Source organism: Plasmodium coatneyi, chromosome 6 (genome assembly GCF_001680005.1).
Source record: "Plasmodium coatneyi strain Hackeri chromosome 6, complete sequence".
Taxonomy (NCBI): Eukaryota; Apicomplexa; class Aconoidasida; order Haemosporida; family Plasmodiidae; genus Plasmodium; species Plasmodium coatneyi.
The window spans coordinates 113,815-141,504 of NC_033561.1; the positions used below are offsets into that span (position 1 = coordinate 113,815).

The 27,690-nt window shown below is 36.5% G+C and overlaps 6 protein-coding genes across 6 annotated transcripts; 3 read left to right on the forward strand and 3 right to left on the reverse strand.

Annotated features, from left to right (window-relative positions):
- Nucleotides 1-1,552: 1,552 nt before the first annotated feature.
- Nucleotides 1,553-3,471, reverse strand: PCOAH_00013050 (Uncharacterized protein; the record flags this gene model as incomplete). The annotated part of the gene is made up of 2 exons (XM_020058114.1): nucleotides 1,553-2,551; nucleotides 2,749-3,471. The coding sequence occupies 2 exons, from the start codon at nucleotides 3,469-3,471 to the stop codon at nucleotides 1,553-1,555; spliced, it is 1,722 nt and encodes a 573-aa protein (XP_019913727.1).
- A 1,299-nt stretch (nucleotides 3,472-4,770) lies between these two features.
- On the reverse strand, nucleotides 4,771-6,919 carry PCOAH_00013060 (Uncharacterized protein; the record flags this gene model as incomplete). Its single annotated transcript, XM_020058115.1, has 3 exons — nucleotides 4,771-5,082; nucleotides 5,245-6,759; nucleotides 6,908-6,919. The coding sequence occupies 3 exons, from the start codon at nucleotides 6,917-6,919 to the stop codon at nucleotides 4,771-4,773; spliced, it is 1,839 nt and encodes a 612-aa protein (XP_019913757.1).
- A 1,728-nt stretch (nucleotides 6,920-8,647) lies between these two features.
- On the reverse strand, nucleotides 8,648-9,280 carry PCOAH_00013070 (Variable surface protein Vir7-like protein; the record flags this gene model as incomplete). Its single annotated transcript, XM_020058116.1, has 1 exon — nucleotides 8,648-9,280. The coding sequence occupies one exon, from the start codon at nucleotides 9,278-9,280 to the stop codon at nucleotides 8,648-8,650; it is 633 nt and encodes a 210-aa protein (XP_019913791.1).
- A 5,531-nt stretch (nucleotides 9,281-14,811) lies between these two features.
- On the forward strand, nucleotides 14,812-17,469 carry PCOAH_00013080 (SICA antigen; the record flags this gene model as incomplete). The annotated part of the gene is made up of 4 exons (XM_020058117.1): nucleotides 14,812-14,886; nucleotides 15,094-16,018; nucleotides 16,255-16,559; nucleotides 16,972-17,469. 4 exons carry the CDS (start codon nucleotides 14,812-14,814, stop codon nucleotides 17,467-17,469), a joined length of 1,803 nt encoding a protein of 600 aa, XP_019913875.1.
- Nucleotides 17,470-23,809: 6,340 nt separating this feature from the next.
- PCOAH_00013090 (SICA antigen) lies at nucleotides 23,810-24,571 on the forward strand (the record flags this gene model as incomplete). Its single annotated transcript, XM_020058118.1, has 2 exons — nucleotides 23,810-24,382; nucleotides 24,551-24,571. The coding sequence occupies 2 exons, from the start codon at nucleotides 23,810-23,812 to the stop codon at nucleotides 24,569-24,571; spliced, it is 594 nt and encodes a 197-aa protein (XP_019913909.1).
- A 270-nt stretch (nucleotides 24,572-24,841) lies between these two features.
- PCOAH_00013100 (SICA antigen) lies at nucleotides 24,842-26,824 on the forward strand (the record flags this gene model as incomplete). The annotated part of the gene is made up of 3 exons (XM_020058119.1): nucleotides 24,842-25,412; nucleotides 25,662-25,846; nucleotides 26,279-26,824. 3 exons carry the CDS (start codon nucleotides 24,842-24,844, stop codon nucleotides 26,822-26,824), a joined length of 1,302 nt encoding a protein of 433 aa, XP_019913749.1.
- Between the last annotated feature and the right edge of the window lie 866 nt (nucleotides 26,825-27,690).

Consider the following 27,690-nt stretch of genomic DNA (forward strand, 5'->3'; position numbering starts at 1 on the left):
CTTCCTTTTTTTCCTTTTCCTTTCATATAAATAGAATTAGCAAGAGAAAATGAAACAAAAAGGGAGGGGGGTTATTAGGAATTACTGCCCTTATATATATATATATATATATATATATATATATATATATATATGTGTGTATATATATCTTTTATTTTAGTACTTTACGGTTTATACATACACATTCTCCCCCCCTCCCCCTCTAGCAAAATAAAAAAAGAAAGGTTAATTATTATAAATATATGTGCGCGAATTCTTAGAACATTGTTGTTCTTATCATACATGGTGATGGTTAGGGTTATAGTGTTCCCATAAGAACAGGAGTACGAAGGTGAGGAGTATGGAATGTTTTGCAGAAAAGGGTGTCATTTTGTTTGTTTCTTCCTCTTTTAAGCGCAAAGGAAGGTTTAAAGGGGCGATGTTTTTTTTTCTCCTTTTCTTTGTTTATATTAATAGATCGTATTATTATTTTATTCTTCTTTGTGTTGAATATAGAGAATGTGTTAAATTCAATCAATTGTGTTGTACCGCTGCGCGTGGGCGAGATATATAGTGCTTTTTATTGTTTTCATTGTAGGTGTGTTACATATATATATTTTAAAATGAAGAAAGAATTTATTATTACAACGTACACAATAAAATATGCATATAGAATTTATGATAATTTGAAATAATGAGAAAAGAAAAATGATTTCATTATTACATATTTATATTACTCTAAAATTTTTAAGTTCAAATAATCAACATTCCTCTCTCCCTCCCTTCCTCTATGAAAAAAGATGTGGTATGCACTTTCCGACAACGAATTTTTCTGACGGTGCAGTGGAACGTGGAGTACCAAATAAACCCTACATATTTTGAGCATTAACATTATATATGTAGATGTATATATATATATATATGTATATGTTCATGTGTTTGCATATATGTGCTCAAAAAAAATTTTTTTTTTTTTGTATTGCTTCAAATTTTGAATGGGAAGTTGAATATAAAACACTTAAAAGAGAAGTTACATTTTTTGCGTGTCGCAATGAGTCCACCCTCTTTTTTGTGCATGTGTTGGAATGTGCTTGGAAGGAATGGTGGAAGGGTGTGGAATGTTCTTTTTTTTTTTTTTTTTCCTCTTTTTTTACTTTCCTCCTCTTCTCCTACAGAAATACAGAGGAAAGAACTGAGGAACTTATCTAACATAAGGGACAGAATATAACGTAGTACCATCATCCTCCTCCCTGAAGTTGGATTCTGAACCTATCGTTGTTGAGCCAATTGTTGAAGCTTCTTCCGTCCCAATATTCAATCTTCGTTCTATTACACTCCTTTTTTTTCTTCCACCTCCTCTATTATTATTGTGTCTTCCAAAATTGTTACCAAAGAAAGTGTTATTTATCCAGGAAGGTAAGAGACCGTACTAGAAGAAAGGGAAAGGAAAAAAAATAAAAAAAAAAAGGGGGAGGGTAGTATGCACATATGCAACATATGTATATATATATACACACATATGTATATATATATGTAGATATATATATATATATGAATATATATACATATGTACTTATATATACATATACATATATGCATTTATATATAGCTCTATTATAATTATGTTAATTATACTTACTTTGTAAAGAAGGTAAGTAAATGTTGGTAATCCTACTACACCAAATATAGAAGAAACAATGATGGGAGCAGCTCCTGCTCCTGGTCCACTTCCACTCTCTATTTGGCCAGGAAATGTGTCTAACATTTCACTCAACTGTTCAGTGCAATTGCCAGTTTGATCGTCGTCATCAGGAAGGTCACTAACCCTAGAGAGGGAAGAAGGGGAAGGAAGGAGGGGGTCATCCCCTCCTTCCACCTCCTCCTCCTCTGCCCCTTCCTCCTCCTGAAGGGTGCATGTTAATTTTGATAGTTTATCCCCTTCAAAAAGTGCTTTATATGTTTTATTGAAAACACGACAGAAGTCGTTCTCCACCCCATTGGTGCATTTACTACTTAGTGCATTAAACGCTGAAACAATGCTTTTTAGGTGCTCGGAATATTTTTTATCACATTGCGGTTTAGTAGTTGGAGGAGAAGCAGGTTTGGAATCAGAAGTGGGAGTTGCTCTACTCAAATCTTCTGTTATTTTTTTATGGTCTATGAAATATTCATAGACTATTCTTCTATTGTTGAGGTCAGTGGCGTCGTTAATGGTAGTGTCTGGGAGGGGACATTTATATTTCTCTGGAATTTGACCTAATTCTTTGTTAATTGCTTCTATTACTTGTGAAAAATTAGATTCATCATTCAGTTTTTTATACAACAAATGCCCGAACCAAAAATTGAAAAATTCGCAGAATGGGTCGCGGGGTTCTCTGTCCCCCCATATTTTTGTGGACGCATAGCACAGGGCCCTCGCAACTACATTAGCATATTTGTCATTTCCAAAATATGCTTTCAACTTGTCATATATTTTTTTTCTTGGGAAACAGGGGTAGCTGCAATAATCGCGACTGTCTATGAACCGTTTATAATATTTTATATTTGATTCTAACATCCCTAAATTCACTTTCTATAAGTATTTGAGGGGTATTGTGTGTGTGGGGAGTTATATATATATATAAGTAGCATATATATAGGCATATATATACCATATATATATATATATATATATACATATTTATATATGTATATGTAAGTATACATATATATGTATATATATGTACACATTACGAATGTAGGTGGTGTTGTTTTTTTTTTTTTTTGTACCGTTAGTTTGACTTGCGTTTGTACTGTTCCTTTCGCCACTGCTGGATCTTCTGCTTCAAGTGCTACTTCTTCACACTTTGAAGTTAATTGAGACAGTCCTTCCTCATTGTACTTCTTATACTTACCTTTCAGTTCTGTACAGTACTTCCTACCAGTGTTTGTGTCACAATCCCTCTGTACAGCATCATATGCGGAAATGACTTCATGCAGACGCGTACAGTACTTGCTCCTATAAGCTTCCTCACTAGACTGTAACTTCTGTTCTATGAGCTCATGGTCCTGTGAGTATTCGTATAATTTTTTTAGATCATGGAACAGTTCTTTTTTAATACTATCTGGGTATGTAATGTAGCACTTATTTCTATAGGGAGCATCCTTTATTACATCGTAAACCGTTTTCATACGGTTTGAAAATTCTGTATCACTTGAATTCCCATAGAATAAACTTCCTAAATAAAAATATAGGGAATAACATGGTTCCCCAGGATGTGACTTCATGCTGTATTTCTCCCTCCAAATTGCGTAGCACCAGGCATCCATAATTTTGTTTGCATATGTTCCAATATGGGATTTTCGTGATATTTCATCGCGCTTCCCTCGGTAGATGCCTCCTTGATCAGAATAACATTTGCTACTTCCAAGTATTTTATATACCTTGTGAGAAGGTAATTCATCCGAAGGATCTTCCATATTGTTATCAACATCATCATCCTCACCGAACATCACCTTTTATAGGTGTATATATTTTTTTTTATCTTTCTGTTATGTTGTTGTTGTATATATATGTGTGGAATGTGAATTTTTATATATGTTAGGAAGGTTGTGTTCCTTTCCTTCTCTTCCTCTTTCCTAAGGAGGGTTACTTCCTTTCCTTCCTTAGACCCTTCCTTCCTCCTCCTTACACCCCTTTCCTTTCCTTCCAACTGCTTCTTCCTTATTTATTTATACAAAATATGTGCAAATGTATTCTTGTGTGTTGAATATTTTGTACATATTATAGGAATGATTATGAACAAGCACACAGATATGCAAATTTTTTTCATTTTTTTTATTTTACTTATCCTTTCTTCTTCCTTTTCTTTTCCTTTCTTTTCTTTTCTTCTGATTAATGATGATGTACATATATATATATATATATATTGTTTAAAAAATTTTTTAATTTTTTCAAAGGGACCGTTCATGCATTATATGTATATATGTATATGCATTATATTATTGTACTGCACACAATAATAATGCAAGAAATTCTATATTATTATTATATACACGCACTCCTCTCTTTTCTTTTCTTTATTCTTTCACTAGTAATAATAAATAATTGTTTTTTTTCGTCCTTTTGAACAGATATTTCGGCAGGGAAGAAAATTTTTGAGCGTGCCTGCTATGGATTTATGTTTTGTTGTTATTTTTAATATTTTTTAGGGCGAAAAATATAAAAAAATATAAAAATATAAAAAAAAAAAAGAAAAAAAAAGAATGGGAACGCTATTAAAAGAAAAAATATATTATTCATAATTTGGAGATGCAAGCCCCCCCCTCTCCATGAACAGGCATAACAGTTTAGCAGTTATTTAGTATAGGAGCATTTTCCGATCGAATTAAAATGACTATAGTAGAATTACTTAAAGACGAAAGTACCTTCCTTAAGTATAGTACAAGTACTGTATTAACATTTCATTGTTTGCAACTCCTTTTTTTCCCAAGTAACACTATGTATTATTCATTTTTGGAGCTCCTATCCTTTCCCTTTTTCCCTTTTTATTTATAATAAATGTAATTAGGGGGTAGGGTAAAAAAAGTGGGAACAACTAATATAGATGATGCATTAAAAAAAGGGAATCTGAAGGTGTTAATGTATATATATGTATGGGAAAAAGGAAGGAGCATTGCATACACTAATTATAATTTGAGGAAGGAACATTGCACATACACTAATTATATAATTAGTCGTGAGAGGATTGGAATAAACATTAAATACACAATTTATAATTAATGGAGGGTATATTACATTCCAATGTGTCGCTATATGCGCTGATAAACTATATTCTTAGGTTGTCTGTTATTATTATTTGCTACCCTTCTTCTTTGGCCAGGTGGTGGTGATGGTCGTGATGATCGTTCTTCATTATATAAGGTAGAATTGTCTGTGGAATAGTGTGTAGATGTGTCCATTGTTGTTGATGACGAATCTGCTGTTAAACTTTCTGTTGAATATAGTGTGGAGGTGTCTGCTGTGAGGGTTTCGAAATTGCGTTCGACGGCGAATCTCCTTTTCCTGCTTCTATTACTTCCTCTTTTAAATTTGTTACTGATCCAGGGGGGTAGAAGATTGTACTAACAATTGTTAAAGGAAAAAAGAGGGTGGGCGAAAGACATATACATATATACATATACGTATATATGTCCACATACATATATGTATATATATACATATATATATATGTGTGAATATATATTGTGTATATTGTATTGTGTACATTGTGTTGTGGTAATTACCTTATATAGGAAAAAACTAACAAATGGGACACCTATTACTGCAAGTCCACCAGCAGCAGACACAGCTGGTAGGACACTTCCACCAGAAGCAGGACCTAGAAATTGTATCTGTGCCTGTTGTTCTTCCTGCTGCTGTTGTTGTTGTTCTTCTTGTTCTTGCTGCTGCACAGCAGGAATAGTACAATTGGCCAATGTGGACAGTTCAGTCAAGTACTGTTCATATTTTCTACTGAAATCGGTGCAATAATCAGACTTTTTACCATTCTTCCCTGGCACCTCGCATTTTGTTTTTATTTTTGTGTAAGCTGAAAGAGCTTTTTTCAGGTATTTTGAGAGTGCTTTACTACACTTATTTCCTTCACTACTTAACTTCCCTTTTATGGTTTCTTTGTCTTGGTGATAATCATAGATGGATTTCATTCGGTCGAATGGAAAACTTTTCGTAATTTTATATATAGTGCTGCAACTTTTTCCCTTTCCCCAAGGGGCCAATTTTGTGTAAATTTCGTTCATAACTGTGGAAACTTTTCTCATGTCCTTAAGTTCCTTATATAATAGATCCCACAACCAAAAGTACAAATAATAGCAATAATCACTATTGGACAGATCACTCCCTTTCTTTTGATGCGCTTTACACCAACCACCTAAAACCTTTTCTCCATTTCCCTCATTAACCCCGCTAGTCTGCAGCTCTCCCTTCACTTTTTCTCGTTCATCGTAATCAAAGGTCTGATCATAGTGAACACAACTTTCCGTAGTGCTTCTACCTAACCATTTATATTCCCTCCCTGAATTTAAACCTTCCAATTCTTCTTCCTCCTGCTGCTCCAATTTTTGTTCCAACTCTTCCTCGGGCATATATTCTTCCTCCTCTTCTTCCTTTGAAGGAAGTAGTACTGCAGATGCTGTGGAGCATGGCAATTCTTGCAGGCCATGATTATTTCTCCCTCCACTGGGCGCCTTAAATTCGGTACAATATGGACTGCCATCGCTCTCACACATACTAACTAATGCGCTATGTGCACCTACAGCTTTATGTAGGTACTCATCATATTGCTGCTTACAGGAACATCCATTACTCCCTGATTGTTTCTTTAGAGTACTGTAGCCATATTTGTAATCAAACAATTTCTTCCTTTCGCTGAAAATGTACCAACTCACGCTAGGGTATATATCAGTGCACTGCAAAATGGACCCGTATTCTGTCAATAAATTATGGACGTTGGCGATGACATTCGGGAATGAGGAATCCCCGCGTATTTCCTTCATTTTTTCACCTAACCAATAATATAGAAATTGACATGCCTTCCCATGTAATTCTTCCTGATCTTTCTTTTCAGATGCATAACATAAACCATGTTTAATTTTGTCCTTATAATTGTCAATATATATGTAACTTTCCCAATTACTTATTTTTTCAGTAAAGGCACAAGTAGAATTACCTACATTATCGTCGAATGCTTTATACACTTTTCCGGAAGGTAAACCTTCCAAACATTGATCTTCCTCCCTTCCCTATAAATATGGAATTGGTAACACAAAGTAACATATGTAAATCTATTCTCCTATGTGCTTCTCACATTCGTATGCAATTGTCCACATATGAAACGTGCTGCATTTATAATGTTTATTTATGTTAAAAAAAAAGGAATAATGTGTATACCGGCTTTGCCATTTTTGACCCTTTATTTCTTTATATACATTATTATATGTGTATGTGTGGGTGGATGTTATTTTTATATATCTATATATGTGGTGGGTGTTATTTTATCTATGTGTGGTGTTATTTATGTGGTGGTGTTATTTTTATATATCTATATGTGGGTTTATTATGGTTTATTTTATATGTATTCCATATATACATTATTTATGTGGGTGTTATTTTTATATGTATGGGTGTTATTTTATCTATGTGTGGGTGGGTGTTATTTTTTATATCTATATGTGGTGAGTGGGTATTATTTTTATATATGGTACATAGGTTATTTATATGTGGGTGGGGGTGTTATATGCGTTATTTATGTGTGTGTGAGTCTTATGTTTATGTTAAAGTGGACTCCTTAACTACTTCTTTGCACATATATATGTATATATAATGATATATATGATTTTTCCCTTCTTTAAAAAAAACTACAAAAATGTAGTATTACCTTCCGTTTCTTTATTATTTAAAAAAAAAATTATTAAGAGCTATTCATGCCCAATATATATATATTCAAAACATGGAGTATGGCATTCCCTCCTTGAGTGAGAGCATTTATCCTTATAACCACGAATGAAAAAATGTGAACTCTCAAACTCATGCGGGAGGAAGGGTAAGGAGGAGTATAGTACAGTACATTAAATTCTATAAGTTATATGATAAAAGGGTAAAAGAATATGCACGCATCTTCGTAATTCCATTTTTTTTTTTACATTAAACGGTTCTCCTTCTCCGTTATTATGATCGTACAGTAATACTATTTTACTCATTGCTCCTTCTTTTTTTTTCCTTCTTAATTAAGATATTATAAATAATTCATTTACATTAGATGTGCATATTACATTATTTGACTTACCCCCTCCCTTTTCTAATATAGATTATATATTTGCACATTAATTTATCCACGCTTTCCTTCCTTTTTTCTATTTTTCTTTTTTTCTTTTTTTTTTCGCACACCCCCTTCGTTCGGAGAGCATCTTTTCTTATTTAGTCATTCATACATAGAAATGAAAAGGAAAAAATAAATGAAAGAGGAAAAAAGAGCAAAAATCAAAGAAAAAAAAAAGGGTGATCCTTCTGTTCTTTTCTACACTCTATAAATTTATGCGATTCGGTTATATATATATGCTCCCCTCCCCCCTAAAGATGGAGGAAGGGTGTGTGTGGGGAGGAACACCACATTCACTTAACATGCTACATACTATGGTAATGCACATTTTTCCTTTGCCTCCCTTCGTTCCTTTGTCCCTGTTGTCTTTGTTGTGGTTGTTGTTGTGTTCTTCTATTAGTATTTCTCCTTCGTGTGGGTGGAACATTATATATTGTAGAATGGTCTGTTGTGGAACCAATGGTTGAATCATCTGCTGAATATAGTGTGGAAGTTCCTGTAGAGTCGTCTATTGATCGCAAATCGAAGTCATTCCTGGCGGATCTTTTTTTTCTTTTATTGCCGTTGTTGCTTCCCTTAGGGAAGGTGTCTCGTAGTCCAGAAAATAAATTGGTATACTAATAAAAAAAAAAGGGAAGGGTGTTAAGTTGAAAGGGGTGATATAGACATGCATTGTATACATATATATGTACTGCATATATATATGCCTGTATATATAGATGTATGTATATACACAACGTATAGTCTATTCTATATTTTTATTTTAAATAAAAAAAAAATATATATATATTAATAATTATTATTATTAATATTTATATTTTTATTCCTTCCATAATTACTTTATAAAGGAAGAAGGCAACTGTTGGTAGTCCTATTGTGGCAAATATAGAAGAGAGCGCTGTAGCAACAGTAGTGGTGTTGTTACTCCCTGATGAGGTGGGAGATGGGGCACCTGGACCTCTCTCAGATGCTACAACACCGGGTTCAGTTGCTGCTCCACATTTCAGTTGTGATAGTTTGTCCTGAGCACAGTAGTCATTACCACCAGCATTTTTCTCATTTTCGTTTTTGAACCAGGTACAAAAATGATCACTTTGATGACTCGTCTGTTTCTGTTGGCAATCTGACTTTACTTTATTGCAGGCTTCAGTAATGTTCTGTATGTAACCTGTACATTCCACATTGCATCGTGAATCAATATTCGGTAATAATGATTGCAATTTCTTGTAGTCGTGGTAGTAGTCGAATACCAATTTTCGATTTTGGAAGAGGGTTTTGTCAATGTCATTATTGTATTTATTATTACAATTTTCTGTGACATCCCATGTTTCGAATGCATTGTAAATTGTTTTCATAGCATCTGAGAGTGATTTGACACTGGTTTCAGTCCATAGGTAGTCCCCCATCCAATAGTATAGGAAATCGCACTTCTCGTTTTCAGGCATGTTGAAACCACTCTCTGTGGACAAACAGCACGCGGCACCTGATATTATACTTTTGCGCTCTTCAATTTTAGAATCCCCCTTCAATTTTTTTTCTAATTCATTCCTCAGAGCACAGTTGTATGGTCTGTCGAACCTATCATAGTAATTTTTTTTGGAAGGTAATTCCTTAAAACATGATTCCTATAAAGTGTAATTAAAGAATTACATATATATATTCGTCCAAATGCTTCCATTCCTTCTATTATATTCTATATACAAATTTGTACATTCCATATTTATGCATTTAGAATGGAATGGGGAAGAGAACGGACCTCCTCTTCCTCTTCCTTATCAGTTGTCATTGTTCATGCGTATATTCTTCTACATATATAAGGTGCATTTATTCTTAAAATTATATTCCACATGTTCATATGGAATACATACGTCAGCATTCTTCCTGCTCGACAATGATTATGAACAGATGTATGTCAATATTTTACTTTTTCCAAATAGTACCGCTGCTTGACTTCTAAATAGAAATAACCGATTGTGTATATTCAACAAACAGTCCTGTACATAGTGAAGAGGAGAATATTAAGGAATATACAGGAATTACGGAATAAACGTAAATAGTTAAGTTCTTCATGCACTCCCTTCATTCATGTACTATAATATTAAATTTTTAATAATTGACCAGAGTACTGTGTTATTATTTATACGCTTAAATTATTATGTATATAGAGGAGTGCTATTTTTTTCTTAAGGCAAATTTCAGTACGTAAAACTGATTTATTTTTTACTGTTATTTTAAGGGGATTATTAGGAATTCTTAACAAATATGTTGTGTAGTTCACATACATGCAGAGACTATTTTTTTTTTTTTACATTAGAATTGTGTATATTTATTCATATTCCAAATAGTGAGCATGCATCTATAAAATGAATAGAACGAAAATATAATACACAGGAATTGTACAAATTAAATATATAAATGAATATGTGTACGCATATACGAGCATTTCCTATAGTATAAATATTTTCCTCTTTATGATTAATAAATAATAGTAACACCTTCTTCCTTTTATTCCCTTCCTTTGAATTAGTATAAAGAATTTTATTTATACAGAAGGTGTATCATATGATCTGAGCACCCTTCCTTTCTTTCCTTGCTTTCTTTTACATCTAAATTCTAAATAATTTTTCACATACAGAAAAGGTGCGCACTTTATTACATGAGCTCTACTTCCCCCTTGAGATTATATTATATTTTAAAAGTTAGTGCATGTTCCTCCTTTTTTTTTTCTTTTTTTTTATAAATAAATACTTTTTTGAAAATGTCAGTACTTTTTTCTTTAATTTTTTCTAAATATATAAATACTTCTTTTTGAAAAGAGGTAAGCATTTTTTTCTTCTTTTACTTTTTCCTTCTTTCGCACCCTATGTGGAGTATTTTTCCTTATGTAGTTATTTATTCATGCAAATGGGAGGAAATGAACAAAAAAAAAAATAACAAAAAATGAAGAAAAGAAAAAGGGAGAAGAAGGAAGGACATGAAAAAAAAAAAAAGAAATGCAGGAAAAAAGAAAGAGAAGGAAATGGCATTCCGTTCCTTACACAGTGTATAAACTATGTTTGGTCATTTATGTCATTTAGGAGGAACATTACGTTGCATGATAATGTATATTCTTTCGCCTATTTGGTGCCGTATTTGTTCTTCCTGTTCCCGTTCTTCTGGGTGGTGATGTACCACCATTATATATGGTAGAATTGTCTTCCACAGAATCTGTTGTAGATGCTTCTGTGGAATATAATGTTAAGTTGTATGTTGATGTGTCGTTGTCCGTTAGTGTTCCAAAGTTAGATCTCCCTGCTCTTCCCTTTCTTCTTTTAGGAGAGGGTGTTCCACCTAGTCCAGAAAATAAATTGGTATTCCAAGAAACGAAAGAAAAGAAACATTCTGCTTGGGTGGGAGGTCGGCTGTTAGGGGTGGTTCGTGGAAGGGAGGTTGATAGGGTGGTGGAAGGAAGGTTTTGTTAGGTGTGGCAGGGTTGTAGGAAGATTGTTAGGGGTGGTAGATGGATGCAAGGGTTGTTAGGTGGGTGGTAGGCGGAAGGAAGGAAGATTGTTACGGTGGTGGTAGGTGGAAGGAGGGGTTGTTAGGTGGTTGCTGGAAGGAAGTTTGTTAGTGTGTGAAGAAAGGATGTCTAAGGAAGGAAGAAAGGCGCGTCTAACGAAGGAAGGGGTTTATGGAAGCAGGGTCTAGGGTAGGAAGATTGATAGAGTGGTGTTGGTTGTTGGAAGGAAGGTTGTTAGGGGTGGTAGGTGGGTTGTTGCGTGGTAGGTGGGATTTAGATGGTAGGGTGGAAGGAAGGTTGTTGAGGGAAGCTTGCATGAGGATGCAGATGTGGGTGTTAGGGTGGAAGGGAGGAAGGTCACTTCCTTTAGGAAGAAAAAAAAAAAAAAAAAAAAAAAAAAAATTGAAGGAAGGTTTGCAGCGGGGTGCAGATTTGGGTGTTGGGGGTGCAAGGAAGGGGTGTTAGGTTGGTGGTAGAATGAAGGGATGTAAGGATGTATAGGTAGGGTGTAAGGGTATTAGAGTGAAGGTTGTTTAGGGGTGTTAGAATGATGTTGTGAGGGTGGAATTAAAGAAGATCACTTCCTTTAAGGAGGGGTACACCCGAAGGGTGTATAAAAAAAAAAGAAGAAAAAAAAAAAGAAGAAAGAAGGTTTAGATAAAAGAAAGAAGGCTTAAGGAATAAAAGAAGAAAAGGTGTAAAAAAAAAAGGTTTAAAGGGAAAAATAAGGTGTAAAGAAGAAAAGAAGAAGGAAGTTTTAATGTGTAAAGAAGGAAGATTTAATGTGTAAAGAAGGATGATTTAAGGTGTATAGAAGGAAGGTTTAAAGGAAGGAAAGTTTAAGGAAGGAAGAATGAATGTATGCGTACATTCTGTTGTACACACATATAGATAATTAGTGAAATACTATTTTCCATTTAGTAAGTAACGATTCCATTGTTGAATAAATAGTGGTAAAAAAAAAGAAAGAATGGCTCCACCTAAGACGAGTGAATTTGAACAACAAGACCATACGAAGGTAGAGGAAGAAGCAGGGGATGATGTTGCACATAGTCCACGTGGTGCACATCGTGCACGCAGTGCAGAAGCTGAAACAAACAATGAAGTTAACAAAGTTCGTAGACGTAGGAAGAGAGACTTTATGTGGACTGTGGGTCCATATCACAAAGGAGTGAAAGTAACGCATCTTTCAAATGACGAGTATGATTACAATTACAATTACTTATATATGCATATATATATATACATATGTGTGTGTGTATATAGGAGTACACACACACAAATATATACATGCTTTAAAGAGTAGTTCGAAGTAAGAAAAAAGGAAAAAAGTGAGAGAGATTAAATATATTTTTTTTTTCTTTTTCGTCCTCTCAATAGGCAAGGTAAAGATGGTGTACTTTTGGTGTTCAATGGAAGGGGGACTTCCTCAACCACCACAACAACCCTCCACCTGCCATCGCAACCATAGGGGTGGTGGTTGCTGGAAGCAAGGTAGTTAGGGATGGTAGGTGGAAAAGAAGGTTGTTAGGTGCTAGGGTGGAAGGAAGTAAAGGATTTTTTGCAGAGTGGTGCAACTGGGGGTGGTAGGTGGATTGTTACTGTTGAAGTCAGGAAGGTTCTTAAGGGAAGTGTGTAGAAGGATGCACCTAACGAGGAGTGTTAGGGGTGAAAAGAAGGAAGGTTACTTCCTTTAAGGAGAAAAAAAGAAAAAGAAAAAAAAAAAAAAAAATGAAGGAAGGGAGAAAAGTGTGCAGAGGGGTGCAAATTTGGGTGTTAAGGGTTGAAGGAAGGGACGTTAATTTGTTGAGGTGGTAGAATAAAGGGGTGTAGGGATGCAGAGGTAGGGTGTAAAGGTATTAGAGTGAAATATTTCAGGGGTGTTTCAATGATGTTGTTAGGGTGGAAGGGATGAAGGTTTTTAGGTGGCAGGTGGACAGAAGAACAAAAAAAAAAGAAAAAAAAAAAAAAAAAGGTTAAGAAAAAGGAAAAAGAAGGTTTAGGGAATAAAAGGGGAAAGTTTTAAGAAAAGAAAAAAAGGTGTAAAAAAAGAAGATTTAAAAAGAAAAAGAGAAGGTTCAAGGAATAAAAGAAGATTTAAGTAAAAAAGGACCATTGAAAAAGAAAAAGAAGATTAAGGAAAAGGTGTAAAGAAGGAATAAGAAGGAATAAGAAGGAATAAGAAGGAATAAAAAGGAATAAGAAGGAAGAAGAAGGAATAAGAAAGAAAGAAGGAATAAAGAAGGAATAAGAAGGAATAAAAGGAAAGAAGGAATAAGGAAAGAAGGTATAAGGAAAGAAGGAAGGAAGGAATAAGAAGAAAAGAAGGAAAAGAAAGGAAGGAAGAAAGGAAATGAAGGAATGGTAGTGAAGGTATGAGAGTGAAGTAAGGTCAGGTAGTGAAGGTATGAGAGTGAAGTAAGGTCAGGTAGTGAAGGTTCAAGGTGTCAGAGTACGGTGTAAGGGTATAGGGGTAGGATTTAAGGGTATTAGGAGAAAAGGTTGTTAGAGGTGTAGGGGTAGAGTGTAAGGGGGGTATAAAGGGTGTTGAGATAGGGGTGTGAGTGTAGGTTTTAGGGTGTGTGGGTAAGGTGTAAGGGTATTGGAATAGGCCTTTTTTCAGGTTATAAGAACAGCAATATGTCCTGTTGCTTAGTGTTTTAGGGGTTTGTACACCCGAAGGGTGTAATTAAAAGAAAAAAGAAAAAGGAGAAAAGCAAAGGAAGAAAATAAAAAAAAAAAAAAGAAGAAAGGGAAGTGTGGAGAGGGGTGCACAGAGGTGTGGTAGGTTGATGGAAGGAGTGTTAGAAGAAAAGTTGTTAAGGGTCGTAGGGTGGAAGGAAAAAATGATGTTGAGGAAAGTGTGCAGATGGGTGCACCTAGGTGGGGTGGAAGAAATAAAGGAGAAGTGAAGGAACGAATGAGAGTGAAGGAAGGAGAGTTAAGTAAGATACGGGAGTGAGGGTTCAAGGTGTGAGAGTAGGGTGTAATAAGGAATGAAAATGAAGGTTCAGGGTGTGAAAGTAGGGTGTAAGGTTATTAGAATAAAGAGATTAGGGTTCTGAGGTATAGGTGTAAGGGTATTAGAATAAAAAGGTTAGGGGTATTAGAATGAAGGGTTAGGGGTATTAGAATGAAGGGTTAGGGGTATTAGAATGAAGGGTTAGGGGTATTAGAAAAAAAGGTTGTTAGGGGTGTGAGGGGTAGGGAGTCCCTAGGTTAAGGAATCGCAATATACGCTGGTATTTAATTGTTTAAGGTTTTTTACACCCGTAGGGTGTAATAAAAAAGAAAAAAAAAAAAAAAAGAAAAGGAAGAGAGGAAAGGAAGAAAAATGGAGGGGTAAATTTTTAGGGTGAAAGAAGAAAGGAGGAGCGCATAAATTAGAATGATGCACGTCCTTGTTATAGGAATATTCTATAATAATATTCATATTGAGAATATACGTGTATTTTACGAACTTAATGTAAATTCAAGATGCCGAAGCTATTAGTGGAATTACTAGTAAAGTGGGTTAATGTGAGGCGAATACAGAAGAACGAAGATTTCAAGGTATGAAGGAAAAAGGAAGGAAAGAAGGAAAGGAAAGAAGGAAAGGAAAGAAGGAAGGAAAAGAAAAGATTATGCGTGGAAATGAACGTATTTGTGTACTAGTGGTGTTGTAGGAAATTATTTATATCGGTAGGATATGCACACATTGGTGGGAATACATACACACACAGACACACACACTTTTCCTTTCTTTCCTTAATATTGTAGGAGAAAATATGGAAGGAGTTGGAAGAATTATTTAGAGACATGATGGAAAATATAGAAGACAGCACGGAAACAGAGAATTCGCTCTGTGGTATGAAGGACGACAGTGACCGTAAATATATATTAAAGGATAATAAAAGTAAGGAATTGTGCAAAATTCTATTAAGAATATTCTTTTGGATGGGTGGATTAAAGCTGGAATGGAGGGGGAAAAGTGGTGTACGCTGGCAATGGAAATTAAAGCAGTGGAAGAACAACGAAGGTAAAGAGGAAAAAGAATTACAGTCCTATTTAAGGTGCTTAGTAGGAAGAGTAACCATGATGAAAATGTTAATACCACATTGTAAGTTAGGTCACGTGGCATCACATGTTAAAGGAGCTGCAGATGCGTATATAAAGGAACTTGAAGGTGTTGAACATTATGATGTTTGTAAGGAAGTCGATATTAGCAGTGTTGGAATGGGTAAGAAATTCATATGGGGTGAAGCTCAAAAGTGGATAAATGATTATAGTACAAAGGGGAACCCAAGTAAAGGAGCAAAGGCAGTAAAGAAAGGGGAAAGTGCACTACACAACATAAATAAGGCAGGAACAACTTGTCCAGAAGAACAGGCGAAAAAGCAAATTGATCGGGAAGCACTGAACATTTTAGGAATAACATTCCCCGACGACTACGATGAGGACTTGACTTTAGGGGAATACGATGTAACTTTGCCAAAGGAGGCTCTGGGGGATGTATTGAAAAAAGTGCAAGATGGGGAAATCACCGGGGATGATGATCTGGAACGAACGGTCGAAACCAAAATTGAGGAAGTGACTGCAGAAGGAAGGGGACGGAATGAGGAGGAGGAGAAGGAAGAAGAGAAGGGAGAAGCATCTAAAGAGGAACCACCGGCGCTGGAAGACACTGATAAAACAGACGACATAGGTAAAGGCACACATACACACCTTCTCGACAGGAACTGGACACCGTTACTTTTATTTTCATTAACTACTACAGTACCCCTTCTTGATGGGGTCGGTCACTTTCACTTCCACCATAACTTCCACTGCCACTTCAACTTCCATTTCCATTGTTCAAATTACTAAATCTGGCATATGCACCCCCTCCTATAATCCCACTGAAACCAACCTTCCTTTATTATTATTTTACTCAATTCTTAGATATACAGGCCCCTGGGGAACCAGGCCCACAAGGAACAGAAGACGAAAGTGAAGAAACAGTAACGCAGAACGAAGTTAAACCAACTCTTTCTGATGAGAGCGACCAGGGTGCCTCTTCCTCTTCTAGCAGCAGTAGTAGTAGTTCCTCATCAAGTGATGCTGCAGGTGCTGCTTCTCTGGGTGACATAGTCACCCCTCCTGCTCCTGCCAAACTTACTAGTAACAAGGACAACCCCTTCCTTCCTTACCTTCCTTTGGCTCCTGCCATGCTTGGTATTTCTGTTATGAGCTACATGCTCTGGAAGGTAAAAAAAAAAAAAAAGGAAAAAATATTTTTTTCGCAGAAAAAAAAAAAAAAGAAATTTAATCTTAGAAGAAAAGAAGAAAGAAAAAAAGAAGGAAAAATTAAAAAAAAATTCATTATTACAAGGAAAAAAGAAACAAAAAAAAAAAAAAAAGGAAAGTGTGAATAAGTGAGTGTGGCATTTCGCATTTTAGGGTGTGTGTGTAGGATTTCGCATTTAGTGTGTTTGTGTATAGGATTCCGCCTTTAAGGTGTGTTTGTGTGTAGGATTTCTCATTTTAGGGTGTGTGTGTAAGATTTCACATTTTAGGGTTCGAAGTAGTAATTACTGTTTGGTGTGAGGAACATTTCGCACCCCTATTAAAGAAACATTTTCTCCCTTTTTTTTTTTTTTTTTTTTTTCTTTTGTTCAGTATTTTGCCTTTCTTGGTAAGGGCAGAAGGCGTTATAGAAGAGTTCCTAAAGCACTTGGTCCATCTTTACAAGAACAACTCCTTGCTCATGTGGACGAAGGTGGTCCACGTGAATATTACATTGTAAAGGAGCGAAAACCTCGTTCTACGCCTATAAAAAGGAGAAAAAAACGGGATGTTGGTCGTCGCCGTGCTGGTTATCGTCGTGGTGTAGGTCGCCGCATGATTATTGATATTCATTTAGAAGTCTTAGACGAATGTCAAAAAGGGGAACTACATTTGACAAAGGAAGACTTTTTTGAAATAATCGTTCAAGAATTTATGGGAAGCAAATTTATAAAAGACAAAAATGTTCCTGAGGAACAAGTTTCTATGGAAGATGTTCCTAAGGAACAGGTTCGAAGTTCAGATTCCGGGTTTAGGGAAAAAGACTTTGTTGCTAAGGAAGATGTTTCTAAGGAACAGGTTCCAAGATCAGATTCCGGGTTTAGGGAATGAAGACTTTGTTCCTATGGAAGATATTTCTATGGTTGATGTTCCTAAGGAACAGGTTGCATGTTCGGATTCCGCGTTTAGGGAAGGAAGGCTTTATTCCTAAGGAAGACTTTATTCCTATGGAACAGGTTCAGAGCTCAGATTCCAGGTTTAGGGAGGAAGGCTTTGTTCCTAAGGAAGGTGTTTCTATAGTTAATGTTCCTAGGGAATAGGTTCCAAGTTCAGATTCCGGTTTTAGGGTGTAGTAAATATTTATATTTTTTTTTTTTTTTTTTTTTTTCGTTTTGTATTGTATGAAAATGTTTACATGTTCATGTGTAATTAATGTAAGTTCAAAAAAAAAAAATGCCCTCAGTTCACGGATGTGTTGGGAAATTTTTTTTATTGCAGATTAAAAAAAATGCTTATTCATTTTGTTACAAAAATTTTGACTTCATAAATTTTTTTTTTTGTTTTTTAAAATAAATACTTCTTCAAAAATGTCAGCACTTTTTTCCGCATCAGCGTTGGGAGTATTTCTTCCCGTTATGTGCTTATTCAAACAAACACATGGATGAAGGAAGGAATATGAAGGAAAGAAGGAAAAGGAAGGAATAAGAAGGCATAAGAAGCAATAAGAAAGAAAGAAGGAATAGGAAGGAAAGAAGGAATAAGGGGAGAAATAAAAAAGGATAGAAAGGAAGAATGGTAATTTTTGCTTCTTTCCATATACACACTGCATAAGCTTTATGATGGTCATTTATGACTCCTCTGATGGGGGATGGGAAGGGAAAGAAACGTTCCCCTCCCATTCCCTTTTTCATTCAGGTGTTCTACATCCGACTGTAACCCACATTTTTCCGGTGACCCGGCGTATTATGATTATTTGTTCCTGCTCCTGCCCTTCTATTCCTTGTTGCCTGCCCTGTAGACCGTCCTCTGGTAGACCGTCTTGTGTACGCAGTAGGAGAACATAGTGTGGTGGAATGTTCTTCTGTTGTGGAGTCACCTATTGTTGATTCAGTTGCTGAATCATATGTTGAGCTGTTCTCTGTTATAGTATCAAGGTCCTGCCCAATTGTTCTTTTTTTTCTTGTGTTTTTTCTTCCATTTCCAAAAGAGTGGTTACCAAACCAAGAAGACCATGGTTTATACTGAAGGGAAGGAAGGTTCTGTTAGGGGTGGTAGGTGGAAGGAAGATTATTACGATTGGTAGAATGGTTCGGTTAGTGGTGGATGGAAGGTTGTTAGTGTGGTGGAAGGAAGGTGTTGTTAGGGGTGGTTGGTGGTAGGTGGGTTGTTAGGTGGTGGTAGGTGGGTTGTTAGGTGGTGGTAGGTGGGTTGTTAGGTGGTGGTAGGTGGGTTGTTAGGTGGTGGTAGGTGGGTTGTTAGGTGGTGGTAGGTGGGTTGTTAGGTGGTGGATGGAAGGTTGTTAGGTGGTGGATGGAAGGTTGTTAGGTGGTGGTAGGTGGGTTGTTTGGTGGTGGTAGGTGGGTTGTTTGGTGGTGGTAGGTGGGTTGTTAGGGGTGGTAGGGTGGTTAGGTGGGTGGAAAGAAGGTTGTTAGGTGGGTGGAAAGAAGGTTGTTAGGTGGGTGGAAAGAAGGTTGTTAGGTGGGTGGAAAGAAGGTTGTTAGGTGGGTGGAAAGAAGGTTGTTAGGTGGGTGGAAAGAAGGTTGTTAGGTGGGTGGAAAGAAGGTTGTTAGGTGGGTGGAAAGAAGGTTGTTAGGTGGGTGGAAAGAAGGTTGTTAGGTGGGTGGAAAGAAGGTTGTTAGGTGGGTGGAAAGAAGGTTGTTAGGTTGTTAGGGTGTTGGAAGTCAGATTGTTAGGGGTGGTAGGTGGGTTGTTAGGTGGTAGGTGGGTTGTTAGGTGGTAGGTGGGTTGTTAGGTGGTAGGTGGGTTGTTAGGTGGTAGGTGGGTTGTTAGGTGGTTGGTGGGTTGTTAGGTGGTAGGTGGGTTGTTAGGTGGTAGGTGGGTTGTTAGGTGGTAGGTGGGTTGTTAGGTGGTTGGTGGGTTGTTAGGTGGTTGGTGGGTTGTTAGGTGGTTGGTGGGTTGTTAGGTGGTTGGTGGGTTGTTAGGTGGTAGGGTGGTAGGTGGGTTCTTAGGGGTAGTAGATGGGTTCTTAGGGGTAGTAGGTGGGTTCTTAGGGGTAGTATGTGGGTTGTTACGGTGGTGCCAGGAATGTTGTTAGGGGTGTTTGGGTGGAATGAACGTTGTTAGGGGTAGTAGTTGGAAAAAATCTTCTTAGGGTTGTAGAATGATGTTGTTAGGGGTGGTAGAGTGATGTTGTTAGGGGTGGTAGAGTGATGTTGTTAGGGGTGGTAGAGTGATGTTGTTAGGGGTGGTAGAGTGATGTTGTTAGGGGTGGTAGAATGATGTTGTTAGGGGTGGTAGAATGATGTTGTTAGGGGTGGTAGAATGATGTTGTTAGGGGTGTTAGTATGATGTTGTTAGGGGTGGTAGAATGATGATGTTAGGGGTGGTAGAATGATGTTGTTAGGGGTGTTAAAATGAAGGTTTAGGGTGTTAGGGTGAGGTTTTCGGGTATTAGAACGTAGATTTAGGGTGTTAGGAGGGAAGGTTTTAAAGGTATAAAAGAAGATTTTTTTCTAGGTCATGGAATAGCAATATGACCGGTTTTTTATCTTCTTTGATTGAATATTCTTTCCGTTGAGGAAAAGGAAATTAAGAATGAGCAAGAAGAAAAAAGAAAAAAAGAGAAGAAAAAAAAAAGAAGGAAAAAAAAAGAAAAAGTGAGGGAAGAATGTAAAAATGCACACGGAAGGAGAGAAGGGAAGGTTGTATACAAGAATTTCTTTGCTTTAGTTTTTTTTAAGCAGAAAAAAAGAAAAAGAATGAAAACAAAAAAAAAAAAAAGAATGAAAGAAGGAAGGAAAAAAGTTTAAGAAAAAAAAAAAAAAAAAAAAAAAGAAGGAAAAGAAAAGAGGGTTCAGTGTATGGAAGTAGGGTTAAGGATATGAGAACAGGGTTCAGTTTGTAGAGGTAAGGTTCAGGGTGTAAGAATAAGGATCTTTTATAGGTTATTTGAACAGCGCTATGGCTTACTACTTAGGTCCTTAGAGGGAGGAAGAGGAAGAAATGTAAGGAAGATAGAATGAAAGGAAGGAAGGGAAGAAGGAAAGGAAAGAGGATTAGGAAGAAGGAAAAGAAGGAGAGTTGTATGGGGTATTACAGTGATGGCTCAGGGTATGGAAGGTAGGGTACAGGTTGTTAAAGTGAAAGTTCAGTGTGTAGAAGTAGGGTTAGGGGTGTTAGGGTTCAGTGCTTAGGTTGTTAGAATGAAGTGTTTTCGATGATAGGGTGAAGGTTCGGGGTGTGAGTATGGGGTTTAGTGTGTAAGTGTAGGTTTTCCTGTATGAGAGTAGGTTTTCCGGTATGAGAGTGGGTTTTCCGGTATGAGAGTGGGTTTTCCGGTATGAGAGTAGGTTTTCCGGTATGAGAGTGGGTTTTCCGGTATGAGAGTGGGTTTTACGGTATGAGAGTAGGTTTCAAGGTGTTAGAATGAAGGGTTATGTTTGTTAGAGTAGGGTACATGTTGTTAGAATAAAGTGTTCAGCTTGTGAGAGGGTTAAGGATTTAGGGTGTAAAGATAAGGTTATTCTTTGTTATGGAGCAACAATATTGTATGCTGTTTAGCATATTCGTCGTGAATGTGCACGTGTACTTTCTGCAAGAGGGTGCATCCTTAAAAAAAAAAGAAAAAAGAAAAGAAGTAGCGAAAAGTGAAAAAGGCCTGAATAACAAAGAAATCAAAAAATTCTAAACTATTAGAAGAAGTCCATTAACAGAATGTTGATGTAGGTGGAAAAAATGTATTATGTGTAATTTTGGATAGAATACTATTCTTAATTGATAAATAACCCAGTGAATAAATAGTGGATAAAAATGGTTGATGATAAAGACTTTCGAGTATTGATGGGAAGGTGGTTAACAGAGTATGAGAGTATAGCCAGTAGCAGTCGCGCCAGGGAGGTATAATAATATGAACCACATATAGAACATGGGTGCACTATTGTCCCGAATTATTCTATTTTTTTCTAATAATAATGATTATAGAGTACACAAGAATTATATACCAATTTATTATCCTTACTTACAGACAATACTTGCTGCTGCAGTAGTAAGTTGGGTTAAGGAAATGTTAAAGGAAATGGTGGAAGAGGGTAATATGGACATTGGTCAAGCAGGATGCAAGGCCATAAATAGAGAAAAAGGAGTAGTAATGACACAGAGGGAAGAAAAAGAATGTGCTTACATTTTAAGTAACTTATGGAACATAAGGAAAATGAGAAAAAATCAATGCGGACAGGAAAATATGAATGACAAAATAAAAGAATATGTGCGTTGTACTGTTATGAACATATGGTCATCCTTGTACATGTCTGCACACTGTGGGACAACAACAGCTGTGGGGGCTGCATTTGGTGCAATGAAAAAATTGAGCAGTGAACTTGGTTCAAAGGTAAGTGTAGGCCAAGAATTAAATACAGCTGCTAAGTGTGAGGAATGCGAACCTAGAATATTGGAACCTATGATAATCGGTGGAAAGAGGATGTTAAATTATATTATTGGAGCTATGAAAGAGAATAACAAAATTATGGAATTAATAAATAAAGAACCAACAAAGAACAAAGACTGTACACAACAAAACAAAAGCAGACTACGAGTAAATCTACCGGACAATACTGATATAATAAGTAGGGTAAGCCGAATGGCACCAGGGAAAATGCAACGACCAAAGGAGGACGAAGGTTCCACAGGACAGCACGAATTTTTAATGAAATTACTTCTACAATGGATATTAGCAAGGAGTGATACGTGGAACAAACCACTACATGTAAGTTACTTTAAATATATAAAAGAGGGAGTAGTAGAATAATAATAATATATTAAAAAATATATATAGAGGAGGTTGTGATAGGGGTGGTAACTAGGTTGAAGGTGCAAGGAAGGTTGTTATGTGGGTGTAAGGAACGTTGTTAGAGGTGGTTGGTGGAAGCAAGGTTGTTAGTGGGGTGGTAGATGAAAGGAGGCAATGTTGTTAGGGTGGTTGATCGAAGGAAGGTTGTAAGTGGGACATGGAGGTAGGGAGGGAAGGAAAGATGGAATAAGGTAGAATAAGGAAAGAACGAATGAGGAAAGAAGGAAAGAAGGAATAAGAAGGAACAAGAAGGAACAAGAAGGAAAGGAAGGGTCTAAGGAGAAGGAAAAAATATATGGCACACATATATATATGTGTACTTACGTTAATTCACTCTTATAGGAACTTATGTGGCAAGATATGGAGAAGGTGTTCAATGACATGATGGATAATATACTGGATGGTGCGGGGAATGACACGGGAACATGTTCTAAGTTGGGGGACGGTGACCATCTCAACAAACAGAAGGAGTTATGTAAAATACTATTAAGAATATACTATTGGATGGATGGATTCAAGCAAAAACACGAAGCGGGACTGCCAAACAGTACAGGGTACTACACATGGGAACCAGCACGGAGGACGGGAACAAAGGAAGAAGAGTGGAAGTTGCAACTTTATTATAGATGTCTACTAGGGAAAGTAACTATGATGAGCATGCTAGGAACGCATTGTGACATGGACAAAGTATTACCAATAGTTGAAGGTGGTGTGGTTAGTTGGAGAGAAAGTCATGGTAGGAGTCCTGGAAGTGGGAATAATGTCTGCAATAATGTGCATCTCCTGAGTTTAAAATTGGGAAAGGGGTTAATTTGGGAAAAGGTTAAGGAATGGATAGATAAATATGAGCGGGACGGAAATAGTGCAGAATCATTAGCGAAAGCATTAAGTAAAGTTGACCCAGGAAATAGTCCACTGCACATAATAGAGAGGCAAGGGAAAACAGATTGCCCCGAAGGGAGTGGAAAGGAGAACCTTGACAGAGGAGCTCTAAAGACTTTAGAAATAGAAGTAAAGGAGGGCGAAGGCCTGAATCTACATGAAGAAACTGTAACTTCCGAGAAGGATGCTCTGGAAGAAATATTGCAGAAGTTTCTGGATCAAGCCATGCAGGATGTGCTAGGACAAACAGCGTTACCCTCAGTAGACAGTACTTCATCCTCCGCAGTTAGTGGTACCAAGGGTGATAAAAACTTGTGCCAACGTCTAGGAGAAGTCACAGATAAATGGTTTCAACTTAGAGAAATGAATAAAAACACTCAACAGTTCAAGGTATTGTACAATAGTGTCTGTTCCACTTCAAGCTATTTTTATGGATAGAATTCCTTATATATATATGTATAAACAAGGATTGAGCAAGCATTAAGGTTAGGTGTGCACAAAATATACATACATGTTCCTTCCTCGTAATGTGCACAGGATACAATGTGGAACGAAATACGGGATCAGGTTAATAAAGTCCACGAAGCCATATCTGGGGAAAGCATAAATGAGGGCCAATACTGTAATGATGGCGCATGGGGGAATGGTGCAAATAAGGACACAAATAAGAAAGTGTGTCAGTACATTGTTCAGGGGTTACAGTATATATACAATATTAAAAAGGAAACGGATAGAACGAAGGACCAGAACCCTGAAGATAACTGGAAATACAAGACTACTATGGCCTGTCTAGTACTGAATGCATTCATAGGGGAATTGAGGAAGCAAAAAAAAACTTGCAACATAGAACAAGGAATAAAGAAGGCTTTTGAGAATGGGGGGAGTCTTCGTAAACAGCTTTGCATGAAGGACGGATGTGATGAATGCAAAGAAGAATACGATCCGAAATGTGTAATAGCCGATAAGGGAATAGGACCAGAATTAAGTGCGAAGCTCCAAGAGGGAGGGAGCAAAATGAAGCAAACTCTGGAATCTATATGTCTAACCACCCCACAAAAATCAGAACCAGCATCACTAGCAACAGGATCAGAAAAGAAAGGATCTGAAGACCAATGTGTAAGTTTCCATGTCTTCACCCATCTTCCTTCACCCTCTAACAACCTTCCTCTCAACTTATACCTTCCCCACTTACTTCGTCCACTTCCTTTCCTTTTTTTCTATTTCTTTGATTCCTCACAATTCCTTTTTCTTCTTCTTAATTCTTTTCCTTTTAAAAAAATTAAGAAGAAGAAAAAGGAATTGTGAGGAATCAAAGAAATAGAAAAAAACATTGAAAAATATTAAAATGAAATTTTAAAAATTAAAAAAAGTTAAAAGCAATCAAAAAAAAAGATAAAGTACAAAATAAGAAAAAAATATATGCGACTGTTTATATCTATACACTACTTACATATGAGCACACATATGTGTATATAAGAATGAAAAGTAGGACAAGGTAGGAACAGGATGTAAGTATATATGGGAATATTTTCCTCCTTTGCAATGTAGAATTTTAACCCCGACCTTGTAGATAGCATGCTTAAAGAATTAGGTGAATATTTAAACAAGGAACCAACAAATATAAAGGAGTTGTGTGCCAAAGTGAAATTGGAAGATGGTCAAAATGAGGGACAAGTGAAGGGCATATGCAAGGCTTTAGTAAAAATAGTCTACTGGATGGAAGGAAAGGGTAAATGGGCAAGAAACCGGAAGGATGAAGGATGTGAAAAGAATTTTATTGAATGTCTAAGGTGTAAAATAGGCAAGGAAGCCATGGTAGGAATCCTCAAAAATAAGTGCAGAACAGAGGGTATTATGGAAATTCTCTCAGGAACGATCAATGGGAAGACGAATATAGAGAAAATGGAAGATGTACAGAACATATGTGAATGTACTCAATTTAAAGATAAGAAATTTAAAGGGGAGACAATTGAAGAACGGATGAAGAAATGGATAAAAGAAAGGGAAAGGGGCGATGCTGGATTTAGTAGAATAATTAATTGGGATTTAAAGTGTCCGAAGAAAGGAAAAACAAAGGAAGCAAAATCACAGGAACAACCAACACATCAGACGACAGCTGAGGGAACTGCTCACGATAGTCGAGAAGGTAAGCAAAATACTCCCCGACCTGTTGTTCACACCGTTATTGTAGAGGATGCTCCTCATAAGAACTGCGTCTAGAATAAGGATAAAGGAAGTAATTCCTTTAGTGCTTCTTCTGCTGTTAGCTTTTTATGGGGGACCTTCACGAACCCTCGTCATATGGGTTAACCCGATCTTACACAACTTGACGGTCCTGTCTATTTCTATTGCGACTAAAAATATTCCTCTTCTTCCAATTCCACTTACTTTTCAGGTGCAAGTAGTAGTGTTAGTGGTCATATTAGTACCAGTAGTAGTAGTAGTGGTGCTGCTGGAGCTACCGTCCTTCCTGCTCCTATCCCAGTTTTTCACAGGACATACAACCCTAATTTTACCCCATACCTTCCTACCGTTCCTGTTGTAATTGGTCTTTCTGCTATGGCCTACCTCCTTTGGAAGGTAAGAAAAAAAAAAAAAAAATTAATAAATTAATAAAAAGAAAAAAAGAAGATAAAAGGAAAAAAAAGAAAAAGAAGAAAAAAGAAAAAGAAAGAAGGAAAAAACAAAATAAAAGAAGAAAGAAAAAGAAGAAAGAAAAAGAAGAAAAAAAAAGAAGAAAAAAAAGAAGAAAAAAAAAAGAAATGAAAAAGAACAATAAAGGTGAATGAATGAGTGGATGGGTGTGTGTAGGATTTTCGCATTATAGGGGTGTATGTGTAGGATTTCACATTTTAGGGTGTGTTTGTGTAGGATTTCACACTTTGGGGGAGTGTGTGTAGGATTTCGCATTTTAGGGTTTGAAGGAGTAATTACTTTTGCGTGTGATCAAACATTTCAGACCTCTATTAAGGAAACATTTTCTCTCTTTTTTTTCTTTTTTTTTTTGTTCAGTACTTTGGAATGCTTCGTAAGACAAGAAAACGTTACAGAAGGGCTCATCAACTACGTGGTCCACTTCCCTTAGAACAGCAGATTGTTGACCATGTGCACGAGCAGGGTGATGGCCAACGTGAATATTATTTAGTAAAGGAACGAAAACCAAGATCTGTTCCAACGAGAACGAAGAGGTCAAAAAAACAGGGCGTTGATCGTCGTGTGTGTCACCGCACGATTATTGATATTCATTTAGAAGTCTTAGACGAATGTCAAAAAGGGGGCCTCCATTCGACGAAAGAAGACTTTTTTAAAATTTTGGTTCGAGAATTCATGGGAAGCGAACTCATAAAAAAAGTCTTTGTTCCTAAGGAACAGGTTCCAAGTTCAGGTTGCGGGTTTAGGGAAAAAGACTCTGTCCCTAAGCAAGATGTTCCAAGTTCAGATTCCAGGTTGATGGAGGAAGACTTTCTTCCTAATGAAGGTGTTCCTAAGGATGAGGTTCCTAAGGAACAGGTTCCATGTTCAGATTCCGGGTTTAGGGAAGAAAGAATTTGTTCTTAAGGAAGATGTCCATAGGGTTGATGTTCTTAAGGATCAGGTTCCAAGTTTCAGATTCCGGCTTTTAGGGTGTAGTAAATATTTTTTTTTTTTTTCGTTTTTTTTGTTTTGTATTATATTGATTGCATGTTCATGTGTAGTTAATAATAAGTCGGGAGAAAAAAAAAAATTTTTTTTTCCCCACTTCATTTTGATTTGTTTCGTAAATTTTTTCTATTGAATATACAAAATATGTTCATTAAATTTTTTTTTTGTTATATATTTTTACACTTGTAATTTTTTTTATTTTCAAAAAAATTTTTTTTTTTGTTTTTTAAAATAAATATTTTTTTGAGATCAGCACCTTTTTTCATTTTTCCGCGCCCTTTTTTTGGAGTATATTCTTTCCTTAGGTGCTTACTCAAACTTACCAAATGTAGGAAGAAAAGAAAGAAATGTAAGGAAAAGGAATAAAAAGAAAGAAAGAAAAGAAAAGATAAGAAAGAAAAAGAGAGGAAGGAAGGGGAAAAAAGACGAATGAAAAAAGAGGAAGGTTATTTTCTTCCTTACACAGTATATAAAATGTGCGCGGTCATTTATTTTTCCTTCCTTGCGGTGGGAAGGAAAAATTCCCCCCTGCCTTTTCCCCTTATAGGTGTTACACAACGACGGTGTTATATTCGACCGTAACCTATATTTTGTCGATGACCTGGCCTACTGTTATTTGTTACCGTTCCTGCCCTTCCTAGTCTTCCATTCCTGGTAGAATGCCCTGTAGACGGTCCTGTGTGCGCAGCTGAGGAACGTAGTGTGGTGGAATCTTCTGGAGAACTTTCTGTTGAGCCCAATATGGAATCGTTCTCTGTTGTGGTGGAAGCTTCCGTTAATGT